A 25,744-nucleotide genomic window follows, 5' to 3' on the forward strand; every position below is an offset into this window, starting at 1 on the left:
TGGATTGTGCTAGAGTGGGTAACTTCCTGGGCATGTAATAATGTTTGGTGACAGAGTTACAGTCCTGAGACAGTATGGAGAGTGTGTCATATATGTTCCCTGAGCCACCTTGTGACTTTTGCACATGGTTAGTGGAGGTGTTATGCCAGACTTCGCCTGAAAAAACTCATCTTCATATGTGTTGAGTGTCTGGTCATATGTGATAACGTGACAGCTGGTGCTGGAGATGCACATTGTCTGTCTGTTTCCAACTCTCTGTGTTTGGTTTGCTGAACTGACTTGTAAATAACTCTTCTTGTTTTAGTGTGGTACATGTGGCCATGACATTCTTTCTTGCCTTTGTCATCCATGCAGGTCAACGTCCATCAGAAATGGGGATTTGGAGTACCATCGCCAAGAAAGTGCAGACCCCGGGAGTCCACAGCTGGCAGAGCCACTATCTGAAGAGGTGGGAAGACCTGAGACGCTGGGCCTGGAAGACCGAAGAGGACCGGCTAGGGATGTCCTCCCAACGAGGACGGGATGAAGGACAAAGATGTAAACAATAGCTCCAACAACTGTTTGGCTTTAATTGGGGGAAAATGGGCAATGAATATGAGAATGTGTTGACCCTACTTCACTTTTTTGGTTTTAGCATCAGCACTGGCAGGCAAAGGAGACGGGCATAGCCGAGTGGGCAAGCTTCTGGCCACTGGACCTCTAGCCATGACACCACAGAAACCGAGGGACCCAGTGGCCCGGAGGGTGAGGGGAGTGCCACGGGGGAGACCGGATCTACTACATCTTCTTCTGAAACCTCCTTCAGTGGCCACACCCTAGTGGTGGCAGACCCATCTGGGACTACCCCAGTACCATCTCTGTCCACCTCTGTCTGTTCTATCACCACCCTCCCTGTTGCTCCCCACCCATTTGGCCGTGCCCACCCATCCAAGAGGGTGGGCGTCTCCTTTGCCACAGGCACCTCTGCCCCAGCCCCTGTTAGCCCTGCTGCCCCCAGTAAGGAGGCTATTGACCTCCTGAGGTCGACCATCATGAATGCCATCCAGGGATTGGCAACTCAAATCCAACACAGCAATGCATTCCTGAAGGGCATTCACGGTGCACAGGCTGGCTTACAGAGATCTTTTCAGGCTCTGAGCTCCACACTGACGACAGCCAGTCCCCCCTTGAATACTGTCCCCCCTCCACCTTTCTCTTCCCAGTCCGAAACCACTCTTCCCCGACCCAGCCAAAGCATAAACATAATTGCATGCATCCACCTCAACAGACAAGGGAAGCACACACAAACATAAGCAGCACAGGACACACAACCAGCATGCACACATCAACATCCACTTGCAGACACAGCAACAGTCACGACCTGCCCTGACACCCCCACCACCCCAAGCAACACAGACACAACACCTGAAACACCTGCAGGCACCACACCAACATTCACTGATCTAGCCACCACACCTATCCTACCTTCAGACAGCACCCCAGCAGACCCTCAGACATCCACCCCAGTCACCACATTGGCAGACACCACAACTACTGACACGCCTACATGCAGCACATCCAGCATACCTGCAGTCACCACCCCAACAGACAGACACTCACCCACCACGGCATCCCCCTGCACAACCACCCCCGTCATCACAAGATACATAAACGCCCTCCATCACTCACCCAACAGACACCCACCACCCTAAAAGCACACTTCTCACAAACACGCACCTAAGACATCCACACATAAACATCAAACAACGACTCCCTCACCCTTCACACCCAAACTCTGTTCTGATGACCATCCCTGTGTGTCTAAGAAAGGGTTCCTATGTGAGCTTGACCTTTTCCCTACTCTTTCCCCCGTGACACCCCTAAAAGATCTGTTACTCTCCCCAAGGCCATCCCTTCCAACTTCAAGGCCTCCCCTACCTCCCTGCCAACACCCATGCCCATCCCTCCACCAAAAAGAAGTCCACCCCTTCCAGAAAAGTCCAACCCCCTCCCAAAGCAAAGCCTAAAGCTCTTCTCCCAAGCCCAACACCCCCCTTTTATTCCCTCCCGAGGAATTTCAGAGGTGCCTGCATGTCCCCTTGATGCCCCTACCTGTAGAGATTACATGGCAGTCAGGAGTCAAATAGGGGCACCATTTTGTGCTTTTGGTGCTAATATTGAGGACTATGGACTGGCCTATTGCCTTGTACATAGCTATTCATTGAGTATTTTCCCCCAATTAAAGGCAACCAATTGTTGGTGTTGTTGGTTACATCTTTGTCCTGCATTTCCTTTCCTAGGTTTGAGTTGTTCCTGTGTGACATTGGTTGTGTCCCGTTATTTGTGTGTGTGCTGTTTGTGCTTCATGTATTGTTTGAGCAGTATGTGAGGTTGTGTGCAGTGCTGTTGTCCCCCTGGGTTTTAGGTGTGTGTTGTGTGCTGGGTATGTGTATATAGCTGAAATTTTGTTGTCATGGTATTGTGATGTATTTGATGTTGTGCTGTATGGCTTTGTGTATTTGGACTGTTTGAGTCTGCGTGTATTGTGCATGGTATTATAGGTTTGATGTCCTGTGTGTGAGTGTGATGTGTGTGTCGATTGCTGGTTGTATGATGGTGTTATGTGTGTGTTCCATCACAGATGGTTGTACATTGTGTTGTATGTGTGTCAAGTCCCTGGCCAGTGTTGGTTGTGAGTGTGTGCCATGTGTTTATATTTGTGTAGTTGTTTTGTTGCTGTGATGAGTTTGTATGTTGTATGTTAATCTGTGAGCCTGGGCCTGTGCTGTCTTGCAGTGTGTTACTGTGTGGTATAGATGTGTGGTGTGTGTGTGTGCTGGCTGCAGTGTGCGTGCTGTGTGTGGGTGGGTGTCCTTGATGCAGTATGTGAGTGTGTGTGTGTGTGTCACTGTACTGATACCTGTGAGTGTAGCCCTTCCACCCCCTCCCTGTGGTATGTTATGTAACTGTACAATTTATTACAATTCGCAACTGTAACAGGTGAGTGTGTGTACTTACGGTTGTTGTCTTCCTCGTCGACAAAGATTCCGCTGTCTTTCTGCAAGCAGGAGCAGCGGGATGACGTCTAGTTGTGGGTCCAAGGCAGCTCCAGACATGTATGGCTTCCTGGAGGTGAGTGTCTCCTTTTAAACTGTTCATTTCCACCTGGTGTTCTGTGGTGGTTCAACCACAGCAGTTATATTGGCGGTGTGCAACCTCATAATGTGTTCGGTGGAAGCATGGTCTCCCCCGGATTGCTGGTCCCTACTTTAGAGGAAGACTCTTTGAATAACAGGAGTGGTCAAGCACCTGAAAGGTTCTGTTTTCCAAAAAGGAGGAAAGCCACTTAAGGGGAGAACCCGTGACTCCAACATTAGAGATTCTGTGGCTCAGAGTGGATTGATCCACTGTGACGAAGGCCCCACTCAAATCTAATAAGATCAGAGCTTCTGCGCCTCTGCGGTCCATCAAAGATCTGAGTTCTTCAACCACAATAAGCAGTGCTGTTTCTGTACTATTTTGTGGTCTAAATCCCATTTGTGAGGGGTAGAAAATGTAATTCGCCTCAAGCCTCTGAGACGATTTTAGCCCTGAGGAATCTATCTCCAGAGGCCTGATGCAGTTTTTAGTCTCCCTGTGCCGATTGTGACCCCAGGAACCCCATACTTAGGGCCCTGTGATATATTGAGGGGGAGAGGGCACGCTGCCCCTCTCCCTGAGCTGATTTCATCCCCAGGCATCCCATCCACTGGGCCATCAGCACAATAAAAGGTGGGTGCCCTGGTGCCCACCCAGCCTACCAAGGGTACCCACCAAATCCTCAATGGGGGCTGCACAGAGAGCTCCAAGGCCCTCAATGCATCACCAGCTGGCTCCCTGCATCAAGCATGAGCTGGCATTGCTCCTGTCCACAGGGGACAGCTAATAATGCTGCTCACTGTGGGCCGGAGCAATATTTGGATCTGTTTCAATCCCACATCACTACAGTAAGGAAATCAGATCTAAAGTCTGCCCCCAGTGGACAGGAGCATTTTTTAAGCTCCCGCCGGCTGGGAGTAGACTTAGGGGGTCATTCTGACCTTGGCGGTCTTTTCGCAAGACCGCCGAGTTACCGCCGCGGTGAAGACCGCCGACCGCGGCGGTATGCCGCTGTGCGCATTCTGACCGCTGGGAGCGTTCCGCCGGAAAACCGCCAGCAGCCACACTGGCGGTGGGCGGGAAAGTGGAGACTGGTCAACCTCCACCGCCACGCCAGCAGAACACCGCCCACAGAATTACGACCCACATTTCTGTGTGGCGGTCTTCTGTTGGCGGTCTTCTGTTGGCGGTCACCTCCCCATGGCTCCTGTCACCTCCCGGAGGACCAACGCACAAGGTAAGTTGATCGTCCGTGAGGGGAGGGGGTGGGGGGTGTTGTGTGATGTGTGCGTGCATGGGGGTGTGCGTGTGAGTGTGTAGAGGGGGTGTGTGAGTGCGTGCATGCGGGCGGGGAGTGCTGCTGTGCCTATGGGCAATGTGTGTAGTTCGGCGGGTGCGCATGTCGGCATGTATGTGTGCGGGTATGTGTCCCCGTTGTGTATGTGTGTGTGTAGGGGGTGTGTATATGTGCATGTTGGGGGTGTGTGCATGTCGGGGGGCGTGTATGTGCATGTCGGGGTGGGGGTGGGGAGGGGGTTCGTACCACCTCTGGGGGGTGGCAGGGGGGTGGAGGGTGTGGGGGGAGGACTCGGGGGGCAGTGGGGGGTGGGGAGACCCCTATCAGTGCCAGGGAAGGAATTCCCTGGCCCCGATAGTGCCTACCGCCATGGTTCGCATGGCGGTTCCCGAACACCAGAAACCGCGGCGGTGAGCAGGGTCATGATACCGTTGGCGGTCTTGGGTCGACCGCCGGACCGGAGTGCGCAGACTCCAGCCCGTCGGTCATGACCGCCGTGGCTGTCGGAGTGGGGAAGTGGCGGTCGGTCGCGGCGGTGACCGCCGCGGTCAGAATGCCATTCTTAATACCGCCGGTCTGTTCGCGGTCCGACCGCCGCCTCTCCGCCGACCGCCAAGGTCAGAATGAGGGCCTTAGTGTTTGCTCCCATTTGGTGGGAGATTTAAAAATGCTCCCACCAAGCGAGAGCAAACACAGATTTTCCTGCCCGCACTAGTGCAGGCAGGGAAATCACTATGGGGGTCATTCCGACCGGGGATGCGGGAGCACCGCCAACAGGCTGGCGGTGCCCCGCAGGGCATTCTGACCGCGGCGGTTTGGCCGCGGTCAGACCAGGAAAACCGGCGGTCTCCCACCGGTTTTCCGCTGCCCTGGGAATCCCCCATGGCGGCGCAGCACCGCCATCCTGTTCCTGGCGGTTCCGACGGCCAGGAACAGGATGGCGGTGAGGGGTGTCGTGCTGCAGTGCCCATGCCAATGGCATGGGCACTGCAGGGGCCCCCGTAAGAGGGCCCCACTTTGAATTCCAGTGTCTGCTTTGCAGACACTGGAATTCGCGACGGGTGCCACTGCACCCGTCGCACATCCTCCACTCCGCCGGCTCCATTCGGAGCCGGCTTCCTCGTGGGGAGAGGTTTCCCGCTGGGCTGGCGGGCGGCCTTCTGGCTGTCGCCCGCCAGCCAAGCGGGAAAGCCAGAATGGCCTCCGCGGTCTTTTGACCGCGGAGCGGCCATATGGCGGCTCCCTCCAGGCGGGCGGCTCCCGCCGCCCGCCGGGGTCAGAATGACCCCCAATGTGTTTACGGTCCAAAAGCCAGTCGATTTTCAGTGTAGTTTCTCTCAATAATGAGAGACAGAGGAGTGTTCAGGTACCTGATAGAGTAGGCGGACCACCATGTTCTGAACCACTTGCAGATTTTGGACTAGATAATCTGGGAGACCCAGGTACAGAACATTGACGTAGTCCAGCCTTGACAAAATCAGTGCCCTGACAACTGTAATCTGTGCTTCATGTGGAAGGTAGATCAGAAATTCTATGACCATTCATAAGATAAGATAAGATCCAGAAGCAAGATTTCACTACCTCTGTAATCTGGGCTTTAAAGGATAGTTGTGAATCAAACACAGTGCCCAGATTTCTTGCCACCGGTGTTGGGGTAGGCAGAGGGGAGTTGCTACTGGGCCAGGCTCCTGTCCACCCTGGAAGTGGAACCAACCCAAACAGTAGGAGTTCTGTTTTGTCTGGGTTGTATTGGAGCTTGTTTGCCCTAGGCCAGTCAAGTAGCGCCTTCATGCAGAGGGCAATCATTTGTTTGGCCCTCGCTGAGTCTCTTTTATTTGTGAGCACAAGCTGAGTATCATCAGCATATGATTTTAATTTAATGCTGAAAGACTCAACCAAGAATGCCAATGAGGTCAAATCTATATTAAAAAGAGTAGGGCTCCCTTTGAAATGTGGGGCTCAGGTAAAAGCCCTGAGGCACCTCCCACTTCAAAGGGTTTGCTTTGGAGGAAAAGGGTTTCATCTAAACAACCTGCTCTTGTTTTTCCAAAAAGGATCCCAGACATCCTAAAGTTGATGCAGTCACCCACAAGTAGTCCAACCTCTGTAGCAAGATATTGTGATCCACTGTATGAAAAGGATACAGTGATCCACTGTAAAATGAATTGATCAGGGTGGGGTGCATGTGCCCCCCTCTACCTGTGTCAGATTTTTCTGTCCCTGGGATGCGCTCCCTGGGGCCTTTAGGGGGTCAAGGAGGTGGGCCGCATGAAAAATGAATGCCTGTCCTTCCCCCCATAAGTAATAAGATTGACCCTTGAGGTGGGCTACCTGGGGCCTCTAATGGCTCAGGAAGGGCAGCTCTGCATCCACCCCCCCACCCCCCATAAAAATTGGTTTTGGCCATGGGGTAGGGTCCCCAAGGCTTATAATAACTGAATGTAGCCCAGCTGCAATTATTTTTTTGACCCCGGGATTACATCTTTTTTTGCCTTTTTTTCTTTTTTGGCCTTAGAGGTTCCTCTGCCCCCCCCCCCCCCATATCACTATCCTGCCCTCTTATCTCTTTTTTTCAGTATTTCAGGATAGAGGACTAAATCCCCAAGTCCTGCCAGCAATTTTTCTCATGTTGCTGGCTGTCAATCAGGGTGCTCGCTCTAGCGGGAGTCCGACTCCCGCTGGCGCGAGATGGTCCAAGGGAAATAAAGCTCCCTGGGCCAATCAGAACACTCTATTTTTAAATTGCCACATTCGTGAGAGTCTTGGAGACTCTCACGAGCCCAACTGGCAAAATATACATTTATTTTTCAACCTTAATTTCACAATAACTACTGAATGGCTTTACACAAAATGGCAAAAAGCACAATCTGAGGAGCAAGATCTAGCTCCCTGCAAAATTTGGTTTAATTCCGTTCAGCCGTTTTTGAAATAACCCTCCTAAAGAAGTCTATAGAAATTGCACTGGGATTTTGCATTTTGGGACTCTCTTTTTCTTGGCCCTCCTGCATGATGGATCACCCTGAAACTTGCAATGCACAAACTAATCAAAAAGTAGCACATTTTTGGAAAGTTTTGTGGTGATTTGTCAAACGTTGCCAAAGTTATTACCAAAGGATATATTCCTATAGAAAAGCAGATCTACCTATAACTACATAGTTGTAGGTAATATATGTTACACAGTGGCAGTCCCTACTTTGTACTTGTCATTGGGACAGTTTTGCATAGAAAATAGAATTTTTGGTTTGCTAATAACATTGGGGCCGTTCACAAATCTTTTCCGAAAAAAGGTTCATAGGTTCTCAGCCCCTTTTTGGAAAGATTTTGTGTGATCCATCAAGCAGGGGTTAAGAAAAGGGAGTGTCTCAAAATGCATGTTCCCCATGCAATATTCCATTGGAAATGTAGTCAGAGCTTCAGCCATGAACTTGAACGCAATGACATCAAATTTGGCAGTAAGCTAGATCTTTACACAGAAATCATGTTTTTGTGATTTGGTATAAATCTGTTCAATAGTTTTAGAGGAATTAAGGTTCAAATTTGATAGATATCGACAGGTGCGGGAGTACAGTTGGACTGACAGATCAAATGATATGATATTTTGTTGACTTACATCAACAAAGATGTTTGGCAGCCATTCCAGGCTTCGAAGACCTAGGACCTAATTATGATTCAAGCGATGTAACCCCTGGACTCCTAATACAGTGGTAGGGAGGTGGTTGCCAAGTCAGCGGCCTCCCCACCGCCGTATTATGACTTTCCTGCCAGGCTGGCCGCCACCTGAACTGCCCACGACATGGTCATGGGCAGTGCAGGGGCCCCCTGTTAGTCCTTTCCTGCCTTTCAGCCAGCCTTTTCATGGCAGTGACCGTGCACTGAAAAGGCTGGCGGAAAGGCAACTCGTGATCAGTACAGCAGTGCCGACATCGCACTGCCGTGCTTGACCACAACTTGCACCACCGCCAACATGTCAGGATCCATGATCCTGGCAGTGGGGGCAGTCTCCTGGTAGTTCAACTGCCAGCATCGTAATCTGGTGGTTTTAGGACCGTCGTAACAGTAATTAGGGCCTTACAGCCCATGTACTGAAAAAAAAAACTTATAGGTACCCTGACCGCCTTGTGAGGATGTCCCAGAGGGATCGTCCCTGGGGCCATAAAACGTAATTGTTTTAAGTGGCATTGCAGTAAAAAAGGGACCGAGTTCTTTTTATATATAATATATATCACGTGCCACAAGAATTTCGCCGCGCTGCCAGGTGTTTGAGATCTCTGATTTATTAATAAACCAGTCACGTTTCACAATCTGTTCATAAAGAATTTGCGAATATGTCAGATCTTGTGCAGAGATCTGTTTGGCTTCCAACACTTCAACAAGGAATTGTTGGAAGCCATTTGGGACTCGGATTCAGCTGACTCCCAAAATGTAACACAATAAAAGAAAAAGGGACGGGGAAACATCCTAATCCCCTGGCCTTGGACCTGGGGTCCCCCTGGCACCCTGCCAGGGCAAAAAAGCATTTTTGTAAAAAATTCACAGCAAACTTTGTGAATATTCACTAATGTTGCTGTGAATTCAAAGGAAAAATCAAGCATGGTCTCCCACGCTTGTTTTTAATATAGCAGTGGTGGTAATGGTGGTAAGTATTGTGGTGGTGATGGTGGTAGTTGTGGTAATGGTGTTGGTGGTATTAGTTACGGTGATGGTAATGGTAATAATGGTGGTAATCAAGTTTATGGTAGTGGTAATGTTAGTGTAATAATGGTAATGATGGTGGTAGTAAAGATGGTATGGTGATGATGTAATGGTGATATTAATGTGGTAGTGGTAATGGTGGTGGTGTTAATGATTATGCTGGTGGTGGTAATAATGGGGCACTACTTTGGCAAGATCCCAAAAGGTTATCCATGAGCACTGTTTAACCTTTCGCTAAATATGACTATGAAAAATGGCTGCAGAGCACTCTGCATACCAAAAGAGTGTTGCAGCAAAGCTCCCCATAGGAGCTTCCCTTGCTGTCAGTAATGAAAGGAAATGAGTGTGGCCGGCAAGCATGTCAGAGGAGCTGTAGAGCACTGCTGTGTCACAGACTCACTATTCTTTCACGCAAAGAAGCAAAGCAACTTGCTGTACCGTGTTTCATGAAAAGACAGAAACGCTTCATATATACAAAGATATGAATAGCTTTTGCTTAAAGTACGTAGTGCAAGGTTGTCTGTGTTACAGTCATGATTGTTTTGTTCAGGAAAGGGCTCCTTCTGGCATAAAAACAATCCTCAGAGGCACAATTCTCTTTCTACTTGTGCTGCAGAATGCAGCACCTGAGGAAAGATGAATTAACTAGAAGAAATTATCATTTGTCTCCTAGTACTGCACCTGTTGGGTAGGTGCCCCATTTTGGCACAAACTCAGGTGTACAAATCTTTTCAAATGGGGTGGATTCAATATACATGGCTGTTTGTATGAGAAAACCCATGTTCCACCCATGTAACGCCTACCCAGTGCAAAGTAACACAAGGCAGATTTGTGGTACTTTGTATTTATTAAACTACGTAAAGCCAAGCATAGTGGCTTTGTGTTGCTTAGTAAATCCCACTTAAGGACTAATGTTGCCTTGCTATGACTTGCAAGGACAATGTAAGTCCTTAGTTATTCTGCCCCCCAAGTTTGCTGTGAGCCTCAATATAGTGCTCACAACAAGGCAGGGCAAAGCAGAAGCTGGAGCAACTGATCCACAATGCTGTGATGACAAGCAGAACAGGACGAAGAAGTCTGGCCCAAGTGCCATGTTAAAAAGGACAGCAAGGTAGAGCAGGGTTCGGGTTCTTAAGAATTCAGAAAGAGGTGGTCATTTCATTACATGCGACCACGTTGTGTAAATAGAAAAGAAGCAATGTGACAGACAACTTAGGTCAGGATCTTACTTGAGTGCTAACCCCACTGTGTTTTTTCTCCTTGACTTTGCATGCATGCATATTTCCTGTTGCTTTTCCCTGTTGGTATTTACATTTTTTTACTCAATGTTTCTCCTGTAAATTATGCCTATTTATCTTCGTTTTCCTAAGAAAATAATTATCAAATTCACTAGATATGGCTGCAAAAAGTAAAATGCACATACAGACATGCACAATTTCCACTTCCAAGTGTTCGCAAATCGAGACCTATTGACTTTGACAATGCTTTTAAATATAACCTTAATTTCCCTGACCACCCTCCCTTCGCTCTCTTTTAGGCGCATGTTTCCTGTGTTAAAAATCAGTGTGTCTGGTTTAGATCCGAACGCCATGTACTCTTTTCTGCTGGACTTCGCCCCAGCAGACACTCATCGCTGGAAATATGTCAACGGGGAGTGGGTGCCCGCTGGCAAGCCTGAGTCACAGAACCACAGTTGCGTCTACATCCACCCAGACTCGCCTAACTTTGGTGCCCATTGGATGAAAGCCTCGATTTCTTTCAGCAAAGTCAAACTCACCAACAAACTCAACGGAGGGGGACAGGTACGTTCATTCTCTTTCTTCCTGTGTCCTGCTGCAAACACTATGAACTGAGAGAAATATCAAGTGCCCATTTATGTAATTAGAGCGATCTTTAAAGGCCTCTTCAGGCTCAGGAGACAATTATTCCCAGAGGACCAAATGTAAACAGGAATAAGCAGCTCTTAATTGCCACTTTTACATTTTAATGGACTTCCTGATGTTAAGAAAGAGAGTGCAATGTTTAACTTAATCACCGGGGCCTTTTCAGTCTCCATCTTATGTCGTGTTTCACATGGGACTAAAGGAGCAAAATTGTTGTGGATATTAGGTATTCATAGGACTCTCCGTTAGTTGCCTTAAGTGGAATGTTGGCAGGAGTATAATGCCTGAACAAAAGCTGCTCCTAAATTAAATAATTACCATGTTTAGCTCCAAATTACGATAATTACGTTTATGGTTTTGAATTGGCATGGTCTTTGGAAAAGCAAGAAGGCAGCTTTCGCTTTGAGATCAGAAAACATGTTACGGATGTCATAGGACAATTTTTGTTTGCGCTGAAAAGAAAGACGCTATGTGCAGAGCAGCCGATACACGTAGCTGATGCCAAACCAGGTGACATTACAAATTGAAAGCAGGACTGGAAGGGATTTTTTATTGAAGAATACACCTGCTTTTTTTTTTACAGTAACATCTATGAGCCAGGAATCATTCACAAAAAACGTTTGCACATCTAATTGTCATTTAGGTGTGCATAGGGTTGGATTTGCGATTCTAAAATTCATACATATAACACACTATACAATGCAATGCGAATAATCAGATTATATATCAGGGTTTTTTATTTACTCATGCTGAGTTCTATTTACCGATGGAGAAAGTTACACCGATTCGATGCAATAAGTTAAGTAAATCAGACTTAGGGGAGGGATTTAGTGGTGTTGTGCTGGGGTTGGCCGTACAAGTTCTTGTGCTCAGGAGCAAAGTAACAGCTTTTTGGATATGCACAAACCGTTTACATTTTGTGTTTTACTCTGCGAGCACATGGAGAAGTACTCCTGTAAATGTGAGAGTAAGTGAGTTTCAAAATGGATAATAAAAGACCCTCACATTATGTGGGGGTGGAGGGAATAGGTTTCTTCTTGGGGAAAAATATTTTCCCTATCACAGAAAAAAGTAAAAATAAATTCCAAATCACATGTATACAGTATTTGCATATGATCATTGTTTGCTTCTTGGACACCCTGCTTGAGGACCCGTCCTCTTTTTTGGAATTTACATGATTGCACCATCGAATTTTTGTGACTTCCATAAAATCTGGAAATGTAATCCAAACAAAGGGTGAAATAATGAGGACTAGATTTGTGCCTGTTAAATACATCCCTGTGAATTAAATCCTATATTCTTACAAATATTAGTATGCTCCCAAACTGTACTTTATTATTCAGTACAATATAAGACATAAAAAAATACTTAATGGCATGACTAACGGGTTTATAAATGTTGCCAGTGTTTTAAGGAGTACTACAGCCGTTTAACAAAAAGGGTTTTGTGTGTCTGACGAATTTCCATTCTCTCTTTTCTGCCAGTTCTGTGATTTTTCCTGTCAAATTCACACCTGGAGCCATATTATCAAAAGTGTCCCACGAGCATAACAGGTGTGTGCATCCACATTTAGTGACATGGGGCACATTGGTATTACAGAAGGGGCAGCAGATGGTTGTGTGGCCTCTTCTGTTACACAGGTCACATTGTTGCACATGTAGCACCGGTGTAAACTCAAGGGGACCCTCCCCACACCCCCATGCAAATGAGGAAGCTATCCGCCTCTATACCTTTTCAACTCCCCAACTCCACCTATTAGCTCTTTCTATACATTACTCTCCTTACTCTACATCTGTACTGACCTCACTTCTCTCTCTGCCTCACCTCTGTATATCTACTTCACCATCTTTGCCTCTACGCCTTGTTATTCTACCCTTCACTCCCCTCTTGCTACCTTTCTCTCTGTCTCATTACTCTCTTTGCCTGCCAATTCGTTCTCTACGTCTCCTCATTCTGCCCTCTGGCGGCCTCACAGCTCTTTACCTGGCATCTCTCTCTCTCTGCCTCTCTCACTGCCTCAGACTGTCTGCCTCTTTCTGTCTCTACCCCTCTCTAACCCAGCTTTCTTTGTATCTTACTTCTCTTTCTACCTCAAACCTCAGTGTACTCCACCCCATCTAGCTCTCGCTACATTCCTATGCCCTTATCTCTAACTCTCCCTCTCTACCTCACTCTGAAACCTTACCTATCTACCATGTTGCTTTGTATCTACCACTACATTTTTTATCTCTCTGTAACATTTTTCTGGCTACTTCACATTTCTGTCTTTAATTCTCGCTACCTCATCTCTGTCTTTAGCTCCCTCCTCTCTCTATCTCATCTCTCTTGGTTTACCATTGCCTTCACTCTTCTGATTTTCTCCTGTCTCCCATCCCTCCTGTTTCTCTTACTCTGGATAGTCACATGTCATTCTCAAGCCACAGAAATGTACACATAGAAATAAGACAGCAGTGAAAAACCGGAGCATAATTTAGAGTAAAATGATCATACTTCCCTCAGTGGCATGGTGCTAGCGCAGGTGTTTTAATTAGAAATTTACTGTTATGCATTCTATGCCTTTTCGTTCTAGGTACCAGCTGCTCTGTTTTGACAGATCCATAGTTAGATGTTTTTTCTAAATTTGTGTTCCTAAATTGTTTTGTATGAAGCCCAACATGCTGATGCTAATCGGACGTTCGTTAAGGGCTCTCACAAATGACTGACAATTACAGGGATTGATGATTGATGAATTACTTTGCTGAATTCTATGTATGTTATAACTTTGTCGCAGCTGACTCTGTTATTGATTTGCACTGTAGCTTTAGAATGTGTTGTGGTTCAAGCTTTTGATTAGATTGTGTTTCTTCCGCCGTTTTGGACAACCAGTGTTGTTTTTATATGTGTTTCATTTGATTTTGATATTAATCCACATGACCTTAGCATTGTTAATATAAGGGAAATAAACTTACTAAAGATGTGGTTATTCATGGCTGAAAGGTCATGGTGCGTGACGTTTACTGACTCTACTGATTATTGATTGCTAATGATTACTGATTATTGTGTATTGACTATTGATTTATGTACGGGAGCTAGGGTAAGAACTTCTTAATATGAGTCAAAAGGTTAATCGACCTATTTGTGTCCCATTGTAAATTTACTTATTAAGGTCTGACACCCTAACAATGGTAAAATCCTTCAAGAAGTGCTTACATTTTCACTGTTGGGGCAAGAATGCCATTTGTGCAAGGGGTTTTATTTGTGATTAGTAATATCTAGCAATGAGCTGCTATGTGCATGCATCATATTTTATTATTATGATCTAATTCAATAACCATACACAAAGTCATCCTTTTTGCCAAAGCAAAAAAGGAATTTAGATTCTAGCACAGAAATAAGTACTTTTATCAATGCTTGTTCAAGGTTTGTTATGGTATCGTTTAGCTTGCGGACCTGAATTATTGTCTGTTTATGCTTGCTCTTGAAAGGTTACTGTATATTTCAATATTTGTTTAGCATCACAAGAGTTTGAACTTGCTCAAATTGGGTAATAAATTCACATTTATTCTGAACAGGAGGCTCAACAATATATCTTGCCCGAAACCCCACAAATCCTTAAAACGGTACTGCTTGCCAATCTCAGATTAGCAGCGAAAACACTGGTTGAAGATTCTGAAGTTTCTGTCGAAAGGATGTACGCTTATTCCAAAACACCCCCAACCCATCTCAGAAGTGGATGGTTCTTTTCTCAATGGCAATTAAAGATTGCATGGATTCAAACATATGTTAAGTTTCTGAATTTTCCCTTTGAGCAAACCACTGATAATGAGCCACTTAGCTGCTCAAATGGACAGTACTAATGGAATATATGTGCACGTGGATTGGCCCTACCAAGGATTCCCCCATTAAGTGGCTGAGGGAAGCAGGATGTTGTTACATCTTTTATGAGGCTCTGCGGTAGCTGGAAATTATGCATCATTGGGTCTCTTCATTTTCCCAGAATAAACTATTGACAGGGTGGCATTTTTAAAATAACGCCCAGAAGTGGTAAATTTGCTAATTAAAATAACCAAAGGCGGCTTTGAAGACCCACTTATAGCTGTAATTCCTAGCCACCTCTAGCGCTGATCTGAAAATTAGCACTGAAATAAGATCTCTTGAAAACAAAAATTGACGAAGCCAATAGTTTTGGCACTTGCATAGTGAAAACTCACTGAACTTGTAGTGAAAACATACAGAACGTATGGGGGAATGAGGCAAGCTTCCCTCACATACCGAACAGTTAGCATGGTGAAAGCATTGCAAGCTTACCTCGCCACAGAACATGTCCAACAAAGTAGCAGCAAGGTCACCTTCTTTCACTGCAAGAAGCAGGAAAGCTGCCCTTACACAAAGGATATGTAAAGCTGGCATGTCATCTGTGTAAGTGTTTCTCAGAGAGAGCAGGCACACTGCAGCTGCAAGTTCCTTCAATATGCAAACCATATACAGGACTGAGAAACGCGATTGTTTCCAGCCGTGCAAGTCGAAATCCACTAGGTTAGTGTTAAAAAAAAAGAAGCTGTCATCTATCTTAGAAAGCATTGGTACAAGTCCCCCACACAAAAACACAAAAGCTAGTGCACGTTGTTCACACGCAGGAGAGGAAGAACACGGACAGTAGCAGCCTCGTCCGTTTGTGTTTTGGAGTACCAAAATCTCAGCCACTGAGCTCAACATTCACTAAGCTATGTATGTAAAACGGGCATGCAACGAAAATAACTTATAGCAAGGAAACACTTTTTTGAAAAATAGTTTTTTCAGCATCAAACTGGCGATTTGTCTATCCCCTATTTCCAGATACTTTTGCTATTTTAGCACCGTAGTAACTAGCTACACAGAGGCTGGTTTTCTTTCATTTTGTTTTAGTAGTCACCATCGCAGGCGCGCGTATAACAAATGACTATATTGTTTTTTATTCAAATTCCTTATGTATGATTTTGTGAAAATGTACAGAGTATGCTTTTCCCACAACTAAGTAGTTATACTGAAAGATATGCTTAAAGCCAAAACAGACAAGTTCACTAAAATGAATTTATGGGCATATTTATCAAAGAGTTGCACCACTCTTGCGCAACACAATGGGGTGCAAGAGTGATACAATGCTATCTTGTGTGGCCTTGCCTGGCTTGATAAATCTTTATTAACGCAATGCAGCACAAATTGCTGTGTTGCATTATTCGGCCCGGGGAAGACGTTCCATGGTGGAGCATTCACCCATAGATTTCGGTGCATTCCCAGATTTACCAATTCTGGTAGACCTGGGAATTTGTCAAAATCCTACACCTCCCCAGGTGAGGCGCAGCAAGGGGAAATATTTTTATTTCTCTTCTTTCTAAGTGTGTTGCATTTTGCAGCACACAGAGGAAAAGGAAAATGCCTCTGAGGATAGTTTTTTCTGCAGGAAGGTAGTCCTTCCTGCACAAAAACAATCCTGTCTGCAGTGCAGGCAGCCTTGCACTAGTGTGGAAGGGTGCCTGCATTGGCACTAGGCTGCACATTGGGCGCCAGTGCAGGGAAAAGACACAGAAAGTGCCATGTTATGTACCGTGCATTCCTGCCCTTTCCCTATCATGCAGCAAGGTAACTGCCTGCACTGCATGTAAAAGACACACTTCCCAACTTAAACTAAGGGCAAATGTAATAGTTTACAGCATGGTCTTTCAGTACTGCAGGAAAAATAAAACAGACAACAGGTTTAATACAAAAATATAGGGCCTGATAATTAGAACAGCAGTCCTTAGACTGCCGTACCCATGGTGGTGGTCCGACCTCCACAACCTTGGCGGTCCAACCGTCAGATTATGATGCTGGTGGTTGGACCGCCACAAGACCCCCCCACCCCGAGGATCTTGGATCCTGGTGCGCTGGTGGTGGGGACAGCCGTGGTCAAGATTGGCGGTGCCAATGTCGGCACAACCGTGCTGATCACGACTTGCCTTTCCACCGGCCTTTTCATGGTGGGGACACCGCTATGAAAAGACTGGCAGAAAGGCAGAGACTGGATCACAAGGCGGCCCCTGCATCACCCATGTCCATGTCATGGCCAGTGCTGAGGCCGTCCGTCAGCACAGTCAGAATTCGTAATGACAACAGTGCGCATTCTGACTGTGATTGCCGCACAGATAGTGCGGCGGCATTGGCCTTGGCTCTCCCTTGGAGCCAAAGCCAATGCCGCTGCACTGTCAACGCCTGGCCCCGCGAGAACATCATAATATGGCAGTGTGGAGGCCACTGGCTTAGTGGCGTCCTACCCACTGCCATATTGGCGGTCCGGCAGTCAGACCGCCAACTTTGCAATTGGGCCCAAAGTTCCTTTGTGTTACTCTGGGAATACCATGTTCTCCTGTGTTAAATGCGTAGATCTGAAATTCTGATGTTGGAGACATATTTATACAATCCAGCAAAGCAAAATCCCCAAAAATACAACCCAATGTGCACTAGGGGGTTGGTTTAAAGTTTGACAAACAGGGTACTCTGCACAAACATGACGGAGTAACTTGCCTGCCAAACACAAGGTTGGCCCCCTCTATTCTGAGTTGGGCAGACCATCAGTTTATCAATTTTCTGATGGCAATGACCACTCTTAGCTTTGCCACTGGAAAACTTAGTCTAACGGCCCAACAGAGTAGGAGCCATATGGGAATAACTCACATAATATTGATGCATACAATATCAAAACACAAACATATTGGAAATTAAATATCAATAACAAAGATATCGACTTCCTATACTTAATTAGTAAAACCTCAAATATCGAGAACACAAATATCATTCTTAAAAATGTGGATTTTGACTATGTCGAAAACAAAAATATTGAATACAAAAATACAATTACCTTTAATTAAAAATGCAATATGTCAAAAATATCGATGCACACAATATTGATTAAAATAATTTCACCAAAATAATTAAACAATCATTAATGAATATATAAAAACATTTTTTGCATAAAAAAATTACATCAAATAAACCTAAAACATTTTATACACATACTTAAATTAAATACAAATAAATTACATCAACTAAATCTTTACCATCCAACCGAAAAAATTGTATAACTAAAATTATAAGAAGGCAACCCAAAAAAATAGCATTAACTACAATCATTTAAATTACAATCTAAATATTATGAAAGATATATCATATCAAAAATTATACCTACATTAGCATCGATTTTGGAAGGACTGTACTAAAAATATCAAACTGAAACTAAATCGTACAATACACTAAAACTATAAACAACTTTAACCAATAAAATCAAACAATTAACTGAACAATATAAAAGGCACACTAATTTAAACAACTAACTACTTCAAAAAGGACAAACATTGCAAAATGAGGAAACTCTGCTGGATTTTCTCACCAGACCATTAAAGAAGAAATATAAACATCTCAGCAACTACTTAACCAAGTAAACACACTTATATTTTAACTAAAAAGCAATTAATAAAAACAAATAAATAATGAAATACTCTCCAACTTCCATCTCTTTATATAAACTTCTTAAAAGAAAAACCTACAGCTTGAAAAAGCTATCAACTGCTAGAAAATAAAAATGATCACAAACCAGCAAAAAGGCATGAAAAGTAAGTACACACACATTAATTAATACATAAACTAATACAAAAGCATAAACTCACAGAAAAAGAAGCACCTGCTCCACATTAGAACACTCCCAAAGGAAAAGCTGCAAAACCATGCAAAACATCTAAACAGAACACACATTTAAGTCTACAAAATAGAAGTAGTTGCACGTTTTACATGTAATTAACAAATGTACAAACTTTGAATTATTTCATGTATTTATATTATTACACTACTTTCAGATACAATGACAGGAGCTGCAAAGTATATCACTTCACAGAAAGGAAAGCAGTTACTAAATCATGCTATTGGAGGGTAAGTTCAAAAGATGATTTATGTAAAAGAGCACAACTGGTGGCGGCTGTACTGAACAGGGGTGGCGGGATAGGGGAGGGAATAAATAAAAAAAGAAAGAAAAAAAACACGTACCTCTTTCCTACAGAGGCAGGTTCGTCTCCTCTGTCAGCAGACAGGCTTCCAGACTCCCCTCGAATCACGACGATACTGTCCCCAGCATGACGGCAGTGCAGTGATTGGTGTGAGCACCTTTCGGTGCTGACAGACGGAGTGGTACCCTGTGCACTTTCTCCTCCCGGCTATTCAATGCAGCCGGATGGAGAAATGCAAAGTGTGCATCAGTGTTTGGCCTGCTGAACACAGCCAGCCAAACACACATGTACACTTATGGTGCATCAACCACTCCTCCCTCCAGGCCCCTCCAGCACCACCCAGCCCTAACCTGGTTCATCGAAAAATAAAATTATAGTAACACTTCGTTATTATCATTTTATTTTTCCTTCCCCTTCTGCTGAAAGCAGGGGGGTGACGCTCCTCCGTCTTAGTGGAGGAGCCGCCACTGAGCACAACCATCTGCCAAATATAACAGAACTAGAAGTAAGGGAGATATTGCCGGATATAACAGAGGCAAGCACTAGCTCCCAGGAATTCACAAGCAAATATACTACTTAAAGTCCCCGAAAATATCACAGGTCAACTATTAACTGTCCTTACTTTAAAACATTTAATTGCACAAACTAAAAAAGCCATCAGGGAGAACCCACCTGCCCCAGGAAGATACCAAGACATATACATACCTGAACATTTAACAATTACACATAATGAGGAACCATTCCTTTTACATAACAACCTAAATAATGGAAAACGGATCCTAATATTCTCTGCAACAGATAATGTTTTAAAACGTAGCCAATGTAAAACATGTATGACGGATGGGACCTTCCAAATGTGTCCCAAACCATTCACATACCCAAACCATTCACATAGGTATACACAATACATGGTAAGTATTAAAACACAAATATCCCTTTTATATATGCCATGCTACCAAATACACAAAGCAGCACTTACTACAACCTCTCAATCCATATGAGACATAAAACCAATAACTACTACCTCCCCAGAAATCATAGACTTTGAGCAAGCCATGGTTCAAACCATTAAACAAATTTACCCTCACACTGCCTTACAAGACCGTTACTGTCATTTCAACCAAAGTGTATGGAGGCACCTCCAGAAATCTGCATTAGGTGTAGAATATTCTACAAGCAGCTAATTTGCCTTTGTAATAAAAAAAATGATAGGACTAACCTATGTCACTGTCACAGAAATAGCCAACAACTAATGAATTATTTCAAAGACACTTGGGTTGGCAGACTGCATCGCTCAGGACACAGACACCAACCCAAATTCCAAATGCCATGGTGCTAGCAACAACTAATATAGGAGCTATCTGTTAGCTAAATTGGCCCTAAATTTAGCAAGTAACCCAAAAAGTATGTACGGTAGGCTACAATTGAAGTCAACCTCTACATAATTTCCATATCTCAGCAGCCATCTTGGATTTTTGCTTACAAAAGTCACACCAGGACCACGCCCCATAACTAGGGAATCGAGGTGTTCAGCAGCAAACACTTACCTGAACCAACTTCTGATTTCCTCAATGCCATGACCAGTCGTGGCACCGCTCTCCATGACTCAGGAATCTAGAAACCTATAAAAGGAAGTTGCGAGCAGTTAGGCGCGCATGCACCACACCCTCATCTAGGAGAAGCCGCATTCATCCCTAGGACTGTTAAGCAGCATGCAACCTTCTAGAAGATTCAACTTCACATCACCTACTAGAAACACCTTAACCAAACTAAGGGCTTAATTATGAGTCTGGTGGTCTCAAGACCACCAGACTCACATTGGCAGTCCGACCACTGTGGCTGTACCGGTCTGACTGCCACATTACGACCCTAGCGGTCCAACTGCCAGGGGACTGCCATCTCAGCCCGGATCTCTGATCCCAACGGGATGACAGCATTCTTGGTTGTGATCAGCCAGGGCGGCACTGAACTCAGCGCCATCCTGCTGATTACAGCCTTGTTCTTCACCAGCCTTTTCATGGTGGTCTGACCATCATGAAAAGGCAGGCAGAGAACAAGTGGAGAGGGCCAGAGGAGGGCCCCAGCACCCTTGAAATGAACCTTGGTACCCGCCCGTCAGCCCAGTGATAAAGTTGTAATGGGATCAGTGGGGAGGCCGCCAGCACTGTGGCAGTCTCCTCATAAGGAGTTTGCAATCAGATGTTTCTGACTGCAAAACTCGTAATGGCTCCCTAAATGACTCATCTGCGCGCTCACTAAAAAACATGCTCTGACCAGTGCAGGAACAGAGTTGGACCCTCAAGAGACTCAAATTAAAGTCCTGCCGAACTGAGCAGGAATTCAACCAGTGCATGAAATTGTTTTCAGCACTTGAAAACAAAGTCCTCAAAGCGCTTCCATGAGGCCAGAGGCTTGGTAATTGGCAAATCTGATACAGAGGCAAGCACAAGGCAATAGCCAATGAGCTAATCCCTTCAGGCATTATTCAGCGAGAATCTGGTCATGTTTATAGGGACATGAGATTGAGTGAAGAAGAATGAGTGCAGTAAATGTTGGTGGAGAGCAAGGTAGTGAAAGTAGTGAAAGTTGCTAATGTTAATCTTTGTTGCACTACAGCACTCATAGAAAACCCAGAAACACAATCCAGAGAGCTATGTCGGATATACAAGTGTGAGAAGGGTGATATTATGAGACAACTGATCAGATCTTTTATTATTTTGTCCCATTCCATTTGATACACTCCATGCCGGTTGTTAATGTGGTTCGTGGGGCCTTAAGGGACATGGTAGGACAGTCAATGTGCATCGGTCTTGCTGGGCCAAGATTTCAGGTCAGTGTCTTTGAACAGGTAACATGATCTGACACCAACCAAGAAAGTAAAAAACTAACTCAATCCATCTCATAATGAATTATGACACATAAACCAAACAAGTGCACATAACAATCACATAATATTCACATAAATATTATAAAATTACATTTCCCAGCCAAAAGAAATTAAATAAATAAAACTTAACTTTCCGTAGCTGCAGATCTTTCTCTGTATCCATGTAATAAAAACTAATAATATACCAAAAATGGGAAAAATATAGTACAAAAAGCCCACAAATATGCAAACATAAAACAAATTCAATAGAAACCCCTCGGAGCAATCCAAAGTTTCTAGTAACCATAAAAATCCAGAAAAGTGTTTTAAAAGAAGTAAATGCTCCACTAAAACTGAAAAAAAGAAAATCAAAGAAAAAACATTGGTTTATTATAAACCAAAATTGATTTTGATTGAAAAAAAAGAAAAACATAAACTCATCAGACACGCTAGATTGACAAAAAAATTTAAATTACCTTTAAAAACCCACCCACAAAACACATTACACTCCCAAAAATACATATACATAACTGTTAATCATCAAAATATAACTAAAATAACATAATTTAACATAACATAGTGAAACATTACCAAAATAGTGAAAAACAGTAACACTAATACTTCTAAATATGCAAACAAAAACACAAACAATAATATAACTACTCTCTAAACCTCTCCCCTAAATTCCCTTACCCATAAAACCCTTAAAATGTTCTTAACACAGGACTTACCTATTTCGATGAACAGCAGCACCTTAACACAACTTGGTTATGGGAAAATAGACTGAAAATAACACAAATAGTTTACAAAATAGAAGTTAGCAGAAAACAATTGCCACTGCATTAAACTTAAAAAAGACTATCTGCCCATAGAAATAAATGGGAACATTGTAAAAATGTTGAATCATTGTATAAAAAGAGTTTAAAAAATGAAACATGTAAAACATGTCAAAAATGTTGTGATAAAATATAAAAAATGTATAAACTATACATTAAAAAGTATCAAATATATAAAATGATTTAATATATACTGAAAAATTCCATGTTAAAATGATGTTGAAAATATTATATAATACAATTTTAGAATTGTTAAAAAAAGTTTAAACAATGTAAAATAAAAGTTGAAAATGTACTACGTACAATCCTATGAAACTGTCATTTACATTTTTTTATTATTAAAAATTAAAAGAAATGTTTTATCTACTTAACTTTATAGAAATGTTTGTTTTTCAGATGAAATATACATGATTAAAAATGTCAAAATATACAATAAATAAACTTTGAAAACATAAATAAAATGTGACAAATGTGTGATGTCTTTATTATACAAAACAATGTAATTAATAATGTTGTTTGCAAACATACAATGAACTATTTTTTATGATTATTCTATTCACCAACAGTAGTAATATATTAACACAAAGTATTTCTACTACATACTAATAAAAGTATAATAAAGGTTTTCAGAATAGAATTATAAAATGAAATAATCACACTTCAACATAAATCATTTAAAAGAATTGTTTGGCATTAAAGGGTTGTCCTACCGCTACATTAAAACTCTGGCGGTCCAACCACCAGGGTACTGCCATCCCCACTGGGATCAATGATTCCAACAGGCTGACGGTGGGTGCAGGTTGCAAACAGCCGCCCTGCTGATTTCAACCTGGTTCTCCACCGGCATTTTCATGGCAGTTTCACCACCATGAAAAGGCTGGCGGAGAACAGGTGCAGGGGCTAACCGTGGGGGGGGCGCATTACGAGGGTGCTGGTGCCCCCTGCAGGTGGCAGCATTGCCACCAGCTTGATTATGAGCCAGCGACAATGCTGCTGGCACTTTCCTGCTTGGCTGATCGGCAGAAACCTGGTTTCTGCCGGTCAGCCCAGCGGGAAAGTCATAATAGGGCCGGCGAGGAGGTCTCCACTACAGGTGCAGCCACCCTGTCAGGAGTTTGGCAGAAGGGTGTTTCTGTCCGGCAAACTCATAATCAGGGCCATGATCCCATGAAGACAGATACACCATGCATGAAACAGCAGTGAAAATAAGATGTCAAAAGTGAAAGGTACACATGCTAACATGTAGGCGCAAGGAATGATGGCAACATTCATTTTACCAAAATCATGTCAATGGACATTCACTGCTTACCAAGTTATGTACTTTCCATGTATGCTCTGTCACATGTATGATGACCAGCTTCACATGAGAGATAGTAGTGAGGCACTAGCACTCGTCACACATTGAAGACAAGTGGCCCGTGGGGGACTGGTGCCACTACACTCACTTGAACAGACACATGGCAGAGTACAGGGAGCTATTACATAATGTTGTTTGTTATTGGAGCTGACACATTGAAGACAAGTGGACTGTTGGGTACACACAACAACAAACAACATGACCTGACTGTACTCAGCCATCTGTTGGCCCTGGGGAGTATATTGGTAGTGGACTATATTCTGTTGTGTCCTAGGTCACTGTTCCAATAGGCAAGGCACATCAGTATGGACCAACTTCCATACCTACTCAAACAATTACTCATTTTGTGTGTCACACATGGCCCATCTACAATCTTCAGGGAGAAATGGAAGACTCTAATACTTCAACTTGGCAATATAACAGGCAGACAAATGGCCAGGACTCACCCCTGTGTAGTTGCTGTATTCCCCTAAAGCAACCATCCAGTTTTGGTAGGCCAAAGCCAGAATGCGAGCCATCGAGGGGGTCAGGCTCCGGTATACGCCCCACCCACGTTGGGGGGACAGCCCCAGCTGGAGCTCCACAATATTCCAGGCCCAGTATCTCATGTCCTCCCACCTCTTGCGACAGTGGGTGCTCCGCTGGTTATGGACCCCCAGGGTCCACACCTTCCAGGTGATGGCTCTCCAAATCCCTTTCTTCTGATGGGCGTTGACCTGAATGGATGCAAAAGACAACTGTAAAGATTACAATTCCATTCATTTGCCCAACTGGTTGTGTCACACACATTTCAGAAACACCAGGCACTAAAATTTTGTAAATGTCAACACACTACAAGTGTGAACCACATATGCTGATAACTACAGGGACAGAAATACACACTTTTGGGGTCATCTGCAGGCTAAACCTGTTCATGGCCTACACTGATTAAGCAAGCCCACTGACATCAGGTAGCCCAGGCTCAAGCAACATGCACTGTACTGTGAGCCACAATGTAAAACAACACACCATTGTGACCTTCTGAAGCATATGACTGGACACACACATTTACATCCTTCCACATTGATTCAATACATTCAGTCCCTACAGGCAAATACCATTTTAGAGACTACACCATAAGACGTATGTGACAATGAAAGGGCTGCCATGGGTGATATGTAAAGTCTGTTGCCTGTGCATGTGTGAATATGTCGCCTACCCAGTGTAATCTCATACCACTTCAGATTGGGTTTGTTTGGTATTTGTGGCACAGAACATACCTTTTAACATATGTGGCAATCCTACAGAGATGGCATCCAACATACTAAGCTATGTTTAGCCTGATTGATTGAATGTAACCGGAATCAACCAACTATCCACACTGTAGGTTTGTCACGTGGGCAATACCCCTGTACAGTACAAATATGACTCATGTAAAGGTGGCAACAGAGCTATGGGAGTAAGGGACCTGGCATAAGTCAATGACACACTTTGCCAACGAAGGTCAATGCAAATATGTACTAGTTCAGTGGGTTACATCAATACACATTTCTAATGTAGTCAATGTACTAAAGCTTTCAGGCCAAGTCTTGCCACTAAAGGCTCATTTTGGCCACATCCAAGGATCTGCAGGTCTACAGGGGGTGGGACTGGTGCCACAGTTGCAAAGTCACAGTAACTCTACCGCAGCCTGGTCTATGTTCCATCCTGGGAGAAATATCTGACA

At 44.1% G+C, this 25,744-nt stretch overlaps 1 protein-coding gene across 1 annotated transcript in view; it reads left to right on the forward strand.

The window, feature by feature from the left end:
* The window catches only part of TBX19 (T-box transcription factor 19), a 217,059-nt gene that overhangs the window by 44,740 nt on the left and 146,575 nt on the right, over positions 1 to 25,744 (forward strand). The window contains exon 2 of the mRNA XM_069203128.1: positions 10,644 to 10,908. Coding sequence (XP_069059229.1) covers positions 10,644 to 10,908 — 265 coding nt within the window. The remainder of the gene's footprint in view (positions 1 to 10,643; positions 10,909 to 25,744) is intronic.

Source organism: Pleurodeles waltl, chromosome 8, assembly GCF_031143425.1.
Source record: "Pleurodeles waltl isolate 20211129_DDA chromosome 8, aPleWal1.hap1.20221129, whole genome shotgun sequence".
NCBI lineage: Eukaryota > Metazoa > Chordata > Amphibia > Caudata > Salamandridae > Pleurodeles > Pleurodeles waltl.